The sequence below is a fragment of the Oncorhynchus masou genome, chromosome 13 (assembly GCF_036934945.1).
Source record: "Oncorhynchus masou masou isolate Uvic2021 chromosome 13, UVic_Omas_1.1, whole genome shotgun sequence".
In the NCBI taxonomy this organism is placed as follows: domain Eukaryota; kingdom Metazoa; phylum Chordata; class Actinopteri; order Salmoniformes; family Salmonidae; genus Oncorhynchus; species Oncorhynchus masou.
This window is the reverse complement of record NC_088224.1, coordinates 81,670,123-81,684,288: the sequence shown is the minus strand read 5'-3', so window position 1 is coordinate 81,684,288 and position 14,166 is coordinate 81,670,123. Positions and strand designations below refer to the sequence as shown.

Genomic DNA, 14,166 nt, shown 5'->3' with positions numbered 1-14,166 from the left:
ATAAATCAGCTTGAGTCATTTGTACCTTTCAACAGATCACTGTGCCCTCAGTCTAGACAGGTGTATATATTTCAGTGCAAACTACAGTTCATTATGTACGTCAACTATCCCTATCTGGTTCAGCTGAGTGGAGCTGTATTATACTCCCACTGTCTGCTCTCTCTGTCTTTCTGTCTCGATAATGTCTTTGTCTCATCCACAGCTCAACGTGTTTGTCATGTCTATTCTCCCTGTCAGAAGCCAGGCGAGGAGGCTTTGCTCATTGAGAAGGACAGTGGAACATGTCTGTATCAGAAGGTTGGAAGGAAGCATGCAGCAAAGAGCAGAGCTCCACTGACAGATCCAATTTTCTCTGGCTCATAAAATATTCAAATCCTCCAGCAGATCTGAGAGACAGCCTTGCGGTAAATATCAAGGACGTTTACAGGTAGAACAACCGAGCGCACGTGAACCTTACATTTCCAAGAACCGAGGGTTATCTGAGGCACTTCAGAGGTAGATGTGTAGAAAGGGCCCCTATGTGTTAGATAAAGGGACATTAACTCATATCCCTCGGCTCTGTCACCCAGCCGTTGACCCTGTTAAACCTTCACAGGGCCACATAAAGCAGCCAGCACCAGGCATGCTCCTAAATGTCTTGAACATGCAGTGAGTGAGAAGTGCTTTTAGCATTTCATCCCTTCTCAAACAAACTCCCAGATTGTCATCAGAACCAATGTTAGGGAAAAGTCAAACACACCACGGAATGAAAAGTCGGATTAGGTTTTCTTGTGTTGACTGTGATGGGTAACTTTAGAAGATGGGTATGTATTTTTTGGGTAGTGTTTCTTTGTCCTTGAGTAATTTGCTTAACCCAGGGGAAGCACAGCACTTAGTACAGCAGAACATCTGCTACACTAGGATTGTGTGTAAGCCTGTTTGGGGAGACGGTCGAGGCCAACAATGTAAATGAGTCCATGAGTGGGTAGGAGACGGTACACTACTGTACTATCTGTCAGACGCTACAGCTGGAGAGACGCCTGCCACGTGTCCAAACGATTGTTCAAACGACTACTGTATACTCACATCGCTTCTACGTTAGTTCAACTTCTAGGCCTACTGTATCTCAAAGGGAGGTTCAGGGCTGGGGTCCACGTTTCGTAGTTAAGTCCTACCTATGTGTGTATAACCTCAAATCCTTTGTCCCCACCCTGCACCAAGAGACATACTTCTCCCTCCTCTAGCAGCTGTTGACCCTCTTTCTCTGTAGAGTGTGAGTACTTAGCACTCTTTTGTGTGTGTGTGTGTGTGCGTGTGTGCGTGTGTGTGTGTGTGTGTGTGTGTGTGTGTGTGTGTGTGTGTGTGTGTGTGTGTGTGTGTGTGTGTGTGTGTGTGTGTGTGTGTGTGTGTGTGCGTGCGTGTCCCTTTGACTTCAGAGCCAAACTCAATCACTATTGTTTAAAGAAAGTACTGCTGACTGAGAGGCCACCTGGAGGTGTACCATAACCCTCCCTCCCTCCGTTACTGTTCATCTCTTCTGCTCTATTTACTTTCCTCCTAACTACCTCGTTCTTTCTCTTTCTCTGTCTAATTTACTTCCCCTCTACTTTCTCTCTCCATTTATCTCTGTGTATGCTACATGTCCTCCCTCATCATTCTTTTTCCTCCTTCGTTCCCTTTCTATCTATGCACTCTTCCAGGTACCTCTCTCTCTCCATCTCTCCATCTCTACATCCGGTGTTGGCTGCAGTCTGCAGTCCTGCCCTGATCTCTGCCACTGCTCCACATTTCTTAAATAACTGAGCACTTAGTGGAAATGACATTGCAGGCTATAACAACAGTATGGAATTTGGCAGAGCAATTAGATTTGCAGCAGAGTAAACCCATAAGGCTCATCCAGCGTGCTCCTTTTATTTCCTGCCTAAAAACGCCCCGCTTTAACCTGAAATAAATCAAACACATATACTTCTACTCCTAAGCCTCCCTTAAGACTTTTTGTTATAGAAGCCTCGCGAGGAGAGAGGTAAGAGAGAGAAGTCTCAAGGGAGCTAACCCAGATTTGGGATTTCACTTCACTTCTCTCGGTTTTCTACCGACTAGGTCCGCTCGTGTTTATGATTCTTATCCATGCTTTGCTTTGAGAGCAGGGTGTCACATGTACCCCGAAAATCTGAGGGGGCACAAAGTACGTGAGAATGGCTGGGTGTTGGTCCAGAGGGGGACTAGAATTTTGCACTTTTCAAACACCTGAAACCGCTTTTTCCTGCAACCATAATCATTATGCTTAATGCTATGAAGAAATGTATCTATATTTTTCTGCATATCTAAGCATACCGCTTGAGCTGTCTGTCCTCCTGACTGGTAGTTCTTTAAAACAATTATATATATATATGCTTCTCTGCATCGCTGCTAAAATCTTGAAAGGAATGTGAGTCTTATTCAGTACATTTAGTAATTGCTTGCTTATCTGATGTCTACCAAACTGATTCTTCTTGGTAGCAGGTTATGTGATTCGGAATCTATCTGGGCTAAAGCCAACTTCATAAAATTGCTAAGTGGCTATTAGCATTACACAGAACAAACTAAAACAAAACATTATCATTATTTATATATGTATATATATATATATATATATATTTAACAGGACAAATCTGAGGGGGCACGTTCCCCTTTGCCCCTATGGATAACTGTTTTAGTCCAGTTTATGTTTGGGTGTGTTCCAGTGCGTAGCGTACTCACCTGGGCGGCTGTATGTAGCCAGGTTGCTGTCACTGTTGCCCTGTCCTGCAGTGCAGCAGTTCATGCTACAGTCGTTGTGATTGGAGCAGGAGTTGGGCCAGGTATCAGCCAACCAGGGCTGGGTAGCAGACTCCCCAATGTTCAGCAAACCTGGCCTGGAAGGATGGAGTACAAAACAGCCAACGCTGACTAACAATGGAAAATGCTGCACCACTATAGCACAGCAAGAATTCATATTGATATGACTAACAAGAACATGCAATGAATGGGGTTTTAGACAGATCGATGGGGATTCACTCATTTCCAGACTGGTATACTGAAATGATCCCTATAGTTAGGTTGTTGTTTTACAGAAATGATCTCTCCCTCTCCTTCCTGCTCCCTGCTCCATTGGCCTTGCATTAGAGGAAAACTCAGATAAATAGATGATGTGCTCTTGACTTGTCCATGGCCGATGACACTGTTTCACTGAGCGTTAGAAAGCCAGACAGAACTCACTCCCAGTGATGGAAAATGCTCTCACTGAACCACCAACACTCCCCCAAACCACCAACACTCACTGAACCACCAACACTCCCCCAAACCACCAACACTCACTGAACCACCAACGCTCCACCAAACCACCGACACTCACTGAAACACCAACGCTCCACCAAACCACCGACACTCACTGAACCACCAACGCTCCACCAAACCACCAACACTCACTGAACCACAAACACTCCCCCAAACCACCGACACTCACTGAACCACCAACGCTCCACCAAACCACCAACACTCACTGAACCACAAACACTCCCCCAAACCACCGACACTCACTGAACCACCAACGCTCCCGCAAACAACCAACACTCACTGAACCACCAACGTTCCCTTAAATCACCAACACTCACTGAAACAACAACACTGCCCCAAACCACCAACACTCACTGAACCACCAACGCTCCCTCGAACCACCAACACTCACTGAAACACCAACGCTCCATCAAAACACCAACACTCACTGAACCACCAACCCTCCCGCAAACAACCAACACTCACTGAACCACCAATGTTCCCTTACATCACCAACACTCACTGAAACACCAACGCTCCACAAAACCACCAACACTCACTGAACCACCAACGTTCCCTCAAACCACCAAAACTCACTGAACTACCAACGCTCCACAAAACCACCAACACTCACTGAACCACCAACGCTCTACTGAACCACCAACGCTCTACCAAACCACCAACACTCACTGAACTACCAACGCTCCCCCAAACCACCGACACTCACTGAACCACCAACGCTCCCCCAAACCACCAACACTCATTGAACCACCAACGCTCCCCCAAACCACCAACACTCATTGAACCACCAACGCTTCCCCAAAACACCAACACTAATTGAACCACCAACGCTCCCCCAAACCACCAACATTCACTGAACCACCAATGCTTCCCCAAACCACCAACACTAGCTGAACTACCAACGCTCCACAAAACCACCAACACTCACTGAACTACCAACGCAAAACCACCAACACTCACTGAAACACCAACACTCACTGAACCACCAACACTGCCCCAAACCACCAACAGTCACTGAACCACCAATGCTTCCCCAAACCACCAACACTCACTGAAACACCAACGCTCCACAAAACCAGGATATCCATCTCCTGTCCAGGTTTCTATCTCCTTTACACCATCTGAACAGACTACCATCTCACTACTGTCTGAACAGACTACCATCTCACTACTGTCTGAACAGACTACCAGCTCTCTACTGTCTGAACAGACTACCATCTCACTACTGTCTGAACAGACTACCATCTCTCTACTGTCTGAACAGACTACCATCTCACTACTGTCTGAACAGACTACCATCTCTCTACTGTCTGAACAGACTACCATCTCACTGCTGTCTGAACAGACTACCAGCTCTCTACTGTCTGAACAGACTACTGGCTCTCTGCTGTCTGAACAGAATAGCAGCTCTCTGCTGTCTGAACAGGCTACCGGCTCCCTGCTGTCTGAACAGACTACCATCTCTCTGCTGTCTGAACAGAATAGCAGCTCTCTGCTGTCTGAACAGGCTACCATCTCTCTGCTGTCTGAACAGAATAGCAGCTCTCTGCTGTCTGAACAGAATAGCAGCTCTCTGCTGTCTGAAGAGACTACCAGCTCTCTGCTGTCTGAACAGGCTACCAGCTCTCTGCTGTCTGAACAGACTACCATCTCTCTGCTGTCTGAACAGAATAGCAGCTCTCTGCTGTCTGAACAGAATAGCAGCTCTCTGCTGTCTGAACAGACTACCATCTCTCTGCTGTCTGAACAGAATAGCAGCTCTCTGCTGTCTGAACAGAATAGCAGCTCTCTGCTGTCTGAACAGGCTACCAGCTCTCTGCTGTCTGAAGAGACTACCAGCTCTCTGCTGTCTGAACAGGCTACCAGCTCTCTACTGTCTGAACAGAATAGCAGCTCTCTGCTGTCTGAACAGAATAGCAGCTCTCTGCTGTCTGAACAGAATTGCAGCTGTCTACTGTCTGAACAGACTACCAGCTCTCTGCTGTCTGAAGAGACTACCAGCTCTCTGCTGTCTGAACAGAATAGCAGCTCTCTGCTGTCTGAACAGAATAGCAGCTCTCTGCTGTCTGAACAGAATAGCAGCTCTCTGCTGTCTGAACAGAATAGCAGCTCTCTGCTGTCTGAACAGAATAGCAGCTCTCTGCTGTCTGAACAGAATAGCAGCTCTCTACTGTCTGAAGAGACTACCGGCTCTCTGCTGTCTGAACAGAATAGCAGCTCTCTGCTGTCTGAACAGAATAGCAGCTCTCTACTGTCTGAAGAGACTACCGGCTCTCTACTGTCTGAACAGACTACCATCTCTCTACTGTCTGAACAGACTACCATCTCTCTACTGTCTGAACAGACTACCATCTCACTACTGTCTGAACAGACTACCATCTCTCTACTGTCTGAACAGACCACCATCTCTCTACTGTCTGAACAGACTACCATCTCTCTACTGTCTGAACAGACTACCATCTCTCTACTGTCTGAACAGACTACCATCTCTCTACTGTCTGAACAGACTACCATCTCTCTACTGTCTGAACAGACTACCATCTCACTACTGTCTGAACAGACTACCATCTCTCTACTGTCTGAACAGACTACCATCTCTCTGCTGTCTGAACAGACTACCATCTCTCTGCTGTCTGAACAGACTACCATCTCTCTGCTGTCTGAACAGAATAGCAGCTCTCTACTGTCTGAACAGGCTACCAGCTCTCTGCTGTCTGAACAGACTACCATCTCTCTGCTGTCTGAACAGACTACCATCTCTCTGCTGTCTGAACAGACTACCATCTCTCTGCTGTCTGAACAGACTACCATCTCACTACTGTCTGAAAAGACTACCAGCTCTCTGCTGTCTGAACAGACTACCATCTCTCTACTGTCTGAACAGACTACCATCTCTCTGCTGTCTGAACAGAATAGCAGCTCTCTGCTGTCTGAACAGAATAGCAGCTCTCTGCTGTCTGAACAGGCTACCAGCTCTCTGCTGTCTGAAGAGACTACCAGCTCTCTGCTGTCTGAACAGACTACCATCTCTCTGCTGTCTGAACAGAATAGCAGCTCTCTGCTGTCTGAACAGAATAGCAGCTCTCTGCTGTCTGAAGAGACTACCAGCTCTCTGCTGTCTGAACAGGCTACCAGCTCTCTGCTGTCTGAAGAGACTACCATCTCTCTGCTGTCTGAACAGGCTACCAGCTCTCTGCTGTCTGAAGAGACTACCAGCTCTCTGCTGTCTGAACAGGCTACCAGCTCTCTGCTGTCTGAACAGACTACCATCTCTCTGCTGTCTGAACAGAATAGCAGCTCTCTGCTGTCTGAACAGAATAGCAGCTCTCTGCTGTCTGAACAGACTACCATCTCTCTGCTGTCTGAACAGAATAGCAGCTCTCTGCTGTCTGAACAGACTACCATCTCTCTGCTGTCTGAACAGAATAGCAGCTCTCTGCTGTCTGAACAGAATAGCAGCTCTCTGCTGTCTGAACAGGCTACCAGCTCTCTGCTGTCTGAAGAGACTACCAGCTCTCTGCTGTCTGAACAGGCTACCAGCTCTCTACTGTCTGAACAGAATAGCAGCTCTCTGCTGTCTGAACAGAATAGCAGCTCTCTGCTGTCTGAACAGAATAGCAGCTGTCTACTGTCTGAACAGACTACCAGCTCTCTGCTGTCTGAAGAGACTACCAGCTCTCTGCTGTCTGAACAGAATAGCAGCTCTCTGCTGTCTGAACAGAATAGCAGCTGTCTACTGTCTGAACAGACTACCAGCTCTCTGCTGTCTGAAGAGACTACCAGCTCTCTGCTGTCTGAACAGAATAGCAGCTCTCTGCTGTCTGAACAGAATAGCAGCTGTCTACTGTCTGAACAGACTACCAGCTCTCTGCTGTCTGAAGAGACTACCAGCTCTCTGCTGTCTGAACAGAATAGCAGCTCTCTGCTGTCTGAACAGACTACCATCTCTCTACTGTCTGAACAGACTACCATCTCTCTACTGTCTGAACAGACCACCATCTCTCTACTGTCTGAACAGACTACCATCTCTCTACTGTCTGAACAGACTACCATCTCTCTACTGTCTGAACAGACTACCATCTCTCTACTGTCTGAACAGACCACCATCTCTCTACTGTCTGAACAGACCACCATCTCTCTGTTGTCTGAACAGACTACCAGCTCTCTACTGTCTGAACAGACTTCCAGCTCTCTGTTGTCTGAACAGAATAGCAGCTCTCTGCTTGTCCAAACTTCCACATCATGAACAGAGGGCTGACATATTACATTTGAAGCAGCCAGACTAAATAGCCTTATAATTAAATGTGGCGATCTACTAGGGCCCAAAGGCTATTCTACCACTACTTAACAAACAGCGTGTTTTAACTGGTAATTCTCTCCCACCACTACCACTACTTAACAAACAGCGTGTTTTAACTAGTAATTCTCTCCCACCACTACCACTACTTAACAAACAGAGTGTTTTAACTAGTAATTCTCTCCCAACCACTACCACTACTTAACAAACAGCGTGTTTTAACTAGTAATTCTCTCCCACCACTACCACTACTTAACAAACAGCGTGTTTTAACTAGTAATTCTCTCCCACCACTACCACTACTTAACAAACAGCGTGTTTTAACTACCCCCACTTAACAAACAGCGTGTTTTAACTAGTAATTCTCTCCCACCACTACCACCACTTAACAAACAACGTGTTTTAACTAGTAATTCTCTCCCACCACTACCACTACTTAACAAACAGCGTGTTTTAACTAGTAATTCTCTCCCACCACCACCACTACTTAACAAACAGCGTGTTTTAACTAGTAATTCTCTCCCACCACTACCACTACTTAACAAACAGCGTGTTTTAACTAGTAATTCTCTCCCACCACTACCACCACTTAACAAACAGCGTGTTTTAACTACCACCACTTAACAAACAGCGTGTTTTAACTAGTAATTCTCTCCCACCACTAACACCACTTAACAAACAACGTGTTTTAACTAGTAATTCTCTCCCACCACTACCACTACTTAACAAACAGCGTGTTTTAACTGGTAATTCTCTCCCACCACTACCACCACTTAACAAACAACGTGTTTTAACTGGTAATTCTCTCCCACCACTACCACTACTTAACAAACAGCGTGTTTAAACTGGTAATTCTCTCCCACCACTACCACCACTTAACAAACAGCGTGTTTTAACTGGTAATTCTCTCTCACCACTACCACTACTTAACAAACGGCGTGTTTTAACTGGTAATTCTCTCCCACCACTACCACTACTTAACAAACAGCGTGTTTTAACTACCACCACTTAACAAACAGCGTGTTTTAACTAGTAATTCTCTCCCACCACTACCACTACTTAACAAACGGCGTGTTTTAACTGGTAATTCTCTCCCACCACTACCACCATTTAACAAACGGCGTGTTTTAACTGGTAATTCTCTCCCACCACTACCACTACTTAACAAACGGCGTGTTTTAACTAGTAATTCTCTCCCACCACTACCACTACTTAACAAACAGCGTGTTTTAACTAGTAATTCTCTCCCACCACTACCACCACTTAACAAACAGCGTGTTTTAACTAGTAATTCTCTCCCACCACTACCACTACTTAACAAACGGCGTGTTTTAACTGGTAATTCTCTCCCACCACTACCACTACTTAACAAACGGCGTGTTTTAACTGGTAATTCTCTCCCACCACTACCACCACTTAACAAACAGCGTGTTTTAACTGGTAATTCTCTCCCACCACTACCACTACTTAACAAACGGCGTGTTTTAACTGGTAATTCTCTCCCACCACTACCACCACTTAACAAACAGCGTGTTTTAACTGGTAATTCTCTCCCACCACTACCACCACTTAACAAACGGCGTGTTTTAACTGGTAATTCTCTCCCACCACTACCACCACTTAACAAACGGCGTGTTTTAACTGGTAATTCTCTCCCACCACTACCACCACTTAACAAACAGCGTGTTTTAACTGGTAATTCTCTCCCACCACTACCACTACTTAACAAACGGCGTGTTTTAACTGGTAATTCTCTCCCACCACTACCACCACTTAACAAACGGCGTGTTTTAACTGGTAATTCTCTCCCACCACTACCACCACTTAACAAACAGCGTGTTTTAACTGGTAATTCTCTCCCACCACTACCACTACTTAACAAACAGCGTGTTTTAACTGGTAATTCTCTCCCACCACTACCACTACTTAACAAACGGCGTGTTTTAACTGGTAATTCTCTCCCACCACTACCACCACTTAACAAACGGCGTGTTTTAACTGGTAATTCTCTCCCACCACTACCACCACTTAACAAACGGCGTGTTTTAACTGGTAATTCTCTCCCACCACTACCACCACTTAACAAACAGCGTGTTTTAACTGGTAATTCTCTCCCACCACTACCACTACTTAACAAACGGCGTGTTTTAACTGGTAATTCTCTCCCACCACTACCACCACTTAACAAACGGCGTGTTTTAACTGGTAATTCTCTCCCACCACTACCACCACTTAACAAACAGCGTGTTTTAACTGGTAATTCTCTCCCACCACTACCACCACTTAACAAACGGCGTGTTTTAACTGGTAATTCTCTCCCACCACTACCACCACTTAACAAACGGCGTGTTTTAACTGGTAATTCTCTCCCACCACTTCCACTGAAACAATTCAACCTGGCAGATATTCACATTGTATTGAGTTTTCTTTTTCGTGTCCTTTTCAAATGACTCATTCAGTGTTTCCAGTCATTCATTTTGAGTAATGAACACATTAATACAATCTCCAAATGGCTCCTCAATCACCTGAGTGGTTCACTGGAGATAGAGAATGGTGATTGTCTTTGAGCAGAGCTCCCATATCCAGGTTGTAGAACTGACTCAATCACATAACACAGTAAAAACAAGACCATATAGACAGACACATAACGGCTATGGAACAACAGCCAACCATATAGATACTTTGAGCACAAAGGGAGGACAATACCAAAACACTGCTTACTTCAAACAAGTCTGTAGATACATTAGCATTAATGTGTGTTCCAGATGAGTGAGGAGACTCTAACATCAGTGTCTGAATGTATGAGTGTCTCAGTATGGGTGACTAGCAGGTAGTCTGGAAAATAACACATAGGCTACTGGTCTCTGTCACACCCTCTTCTGTGTCACTCCTCCCATCTCATTCCATAGGGCCATCCATTCTAAAGAGTAGAGTGTGTGCCTACACAACTATCGCCATCTCGGAGTTTGTTAAATTAAATGCTATGGCACGGCCTTGTGGCCAGACATGGTGCTCTTCTCTGTGGGATGCAGAGGATGGGGGTTTGGGCAGATGAGATAATCCTTTGTTCCTCTCCTCCCTTCCACTCTCCTCTCCTCCCTTTCCTTTTCCTCCCATCCCCTCCCTTCCCCTCCTCTGCCGGGGCTGTAAGCATAAGGAAGTTAAAGCCCTCCCCCTAGTGTCCTTCAGAGGAAGGTACACCTTCACTCCAACACGTAAAACCACCCATGAACCCACTTCCGCTAATGAAAAGTACATCTGTCTCTTGGAATACAGTATTATTTTCAATATGTTAAGTTCTATTATTTCATGTTTCATATTCATACAGAGGAGACAAACACAGACGAACAAAACACTCCCTCTCACAGTAGACATGTAGACAACACTCCCTCTCACAGTAGACATGTAGACAACACTCTCTCTCACAGTAGACATGTAGACAACACTCTCTCTCACAGTAGACAACACTCTCTCTCACAGTAGACATGTAGACAACACTCACTCTCACAGTAGACATGAAGACAACACTCTCGCTCACAATAGACATGTAGACAACACTCTCTCTCACAGTAGACATGCAGACAACACTCCCTCTCATAGGAGACATGTAGACAACACTCCCTCTCATAAGAGACATGTAGACAACACTCTCTCTCCCAGTAGACATGTAGACAACACTCCCTCTCATAAGAGACATGTAGACAACACTCTCTCTCCCAGTAGACATGTAGACTACACTCCCTCTCCCAGTAGACATGGCGACAACACTCCCTCTCATAAGACAACACTCCTTCTCATATTAAACATGTAGACAACACTCTCTCTCATAGGAGACATGTAGACAACACTCTCTCATAGTAGACATGTAGACAACACTCCCTCTCATATTGAACATGAAGACAACACTCCCTCTCATAGTAGACAACACTCCCTCTCATAGAAGACATGTAGACCACACTCCCTCTCATAGTAGACATGAAGACAACACTCCCTCTCATAGTAGACATGTAGACAACACTCCCTCTCATATTGAACATTTGGACAACAGTACCTCTCATGGTAGACAACACTCCCTCTCATGGTAGACATGAAGAAAACACTCCCTCTCATAGTAGACATGTAGACAACACTCCCTCTCATAAGAGACATGTAGACAACACTCTCTCTCCCAGTAGACATGTAGACAACACTCCCTCTCCCAGTAGACATGGCGACAACACTCCCTCTCATAAGACAACACTCCTTCTCATATTAAACATGTAGACAACACTCTATCTCATAGGAGACATGTAGACAACACTCTCTCTCATAGTAGACATGTAGACAACACTCCCTCTCACAGTAGACATGTAGACAACACTCCCTCTCATATTGAACATGAAGACAACACTCCCTCTCATAGTAGACAACACTCCCTCTCATAGAAGACATGTAGACAACACTCTCTCTCATAGTAGACATGTAGACAACACTCCCTCTCATATTGAACATGAAGACAACACTCCCTCTCATAGTAGACAACACTCCCTCTCATAGAAGACATGTAGACAACACTCCCTCTCATAGTAGACATGAAGACAACACTCCCTCTCATAGTAGACATGTAGACAACACTCCCTCTCATAAGAGACATGTAGACAACACTCCCTCTCATAAGAGACATGTAGACAACACTCCCTCTCATATTGAACATGAAGACAACACTCCCTCTCATAGAAGACATGTAGACAACACTCCCTCTCATAGTAGACATGTAGACAACACTCCCTCTCATATTGAACATTTGGACAACACTACCTCTCATGGTAGACAACACTCCCTCTCATGGTAGACATGAAGAAAACACTCCCTCTCATAGTAGACATGTAGACAACAGTCCCTCTCATAGGATACATGTAGACAACACTCCCTCTGATAAGAGACATTTAGACAACACTCCTTCTCATAAGAGACATGTAGACAACACTCCCTCTCATAAGATACATGTAGACAACACTCCCTCTCATAAGAGACATGTAGACAACACTCCCTCTCATAGGATACATGTAGACAACACTCTCTCTCATAGGAGACATGTAGACAACACTCTCTCTCATAGAAGACATGTAGACAACACTCCCTCTCATAGTAGACATGTAGACAACACTCCCTCTCATAGGATACATGAAGACAACACTCTCTCTCATAGGAGACATGTAGACAACACTCTCTCTCATAGGAGACATGTAGACAACACTCTCTCTCATAGGATACATGTAGACAACACTCCCTCTCATAAGATACATGTAGACAACACTCCCTCTCATAAGATACATGTAGACAACACTCCCTCTCATAGGAAACATGTAGACAACACTCCCTCTCAAAAGATACATGTAGACAACACTCCCTCTCATATTGAACATGAAGACAACACTCCCTCTCATAGAAGACATGTAGACAACACTCCCTCTCATAGTAGACATGTAGACAACACTCCCTCTCATATTGAACATTTGGACAACACTACCTCTCATAGAAGACATGTAGACAACACTCCCTCTCATAGTAGACATGTAGACAACACTCCCTCTCATATTGAACATTTGGACAACACTACCTCTCATGGTAGACAGCACTCCCTCTCATGGTAGACATGAAGAAAACACTCCCTCTCATAGTAGACATGTAGACAACAGTCCCTCTCATAGGATACATGTAGACAACACTCCCTCTGATAAGAGACATTTAGACAACACTCCTTCTCATAAGAGACATGTAGACAACACTCCCTCTCATAAGATACATGTAGACAACACTCCCTCTCATAAGAGACATGTAGACAACACTCCCTCTCATAGGATACATGTAGACAACACTCTCTCTCATAGGAGACATGTAGACAACACTCTCTCTCATAGAAGACATGTAGACAACACTCCCTCTCATAGTAGACATGTAGACAACACTCCTTCTCATAAGAGACATGTAGACAACACTCCCTCTCATAAGATACATGTAGACAACACTCCCTCTCATAAGAGACATGTAGACAACACTCCCTCTCATAGGAGACATGTAGACAACACTCTCTCTCATAGGAGACATGTAGACAACACTCTCTCTCATAGGATACATGTAGACAACACTCCCTCTCATAAGATACATGTAGACAACACTCCCTCTCATAAGATACATGTAGACAACACTCCCTCTCATAGGAAACATGTAGACAACACTCCCTCTCAAAAGATACATGTAGACAACACTCCCTCTCATAAGAGACATGTAGACAACACTCTCTCTCAAAAGATACATGTAGACAACACTCACCCTCTCATAAGAGACATGTAGACAACACGCCCTCTCATAAGAGACATGTAGACAACACTCCCTCTCATAAGAGACATGTAGACAACACTCCCTCTCATAGGAGACATGTAGACAACACTCCCTCTCATAGGAGACATGTAGACAACACTCCCTCTCATAGTAGACATTTAGACAACACTCCCTCTCATAGTAGGCATGTAGACAACACTCCCTCTCATACGAGACATGTAGACAACACTCCCTCTTATAAGAGACATGTAGAC

At 45.0% G+C, this 14,166-nt stretch overlaps 1 protein-coding gene across 1 annotated transcript in view; it reads right to left on the bottom strand.

Moving 5' to 3' along the window:
- LOC135553133 (roundabout homolog 1-like) overlaps window positions 1-14,166 on the bottom strand; it is a 331,155-nt gene that overhangs the window by 22,528 nt on the left and 294,461 nt on the right. Inside the window, exon 21 of the mRNA XM_064985272.1 lies at window positions 2,719-2,873. Within this exon, the coding sequence (XP_064841344.1) occupies window positions 2,719-2,873 (155 nt within the window). The remainder of the gene's footprint in view (window positions 1-2,718; window positions 2,874-14,166) is intronic.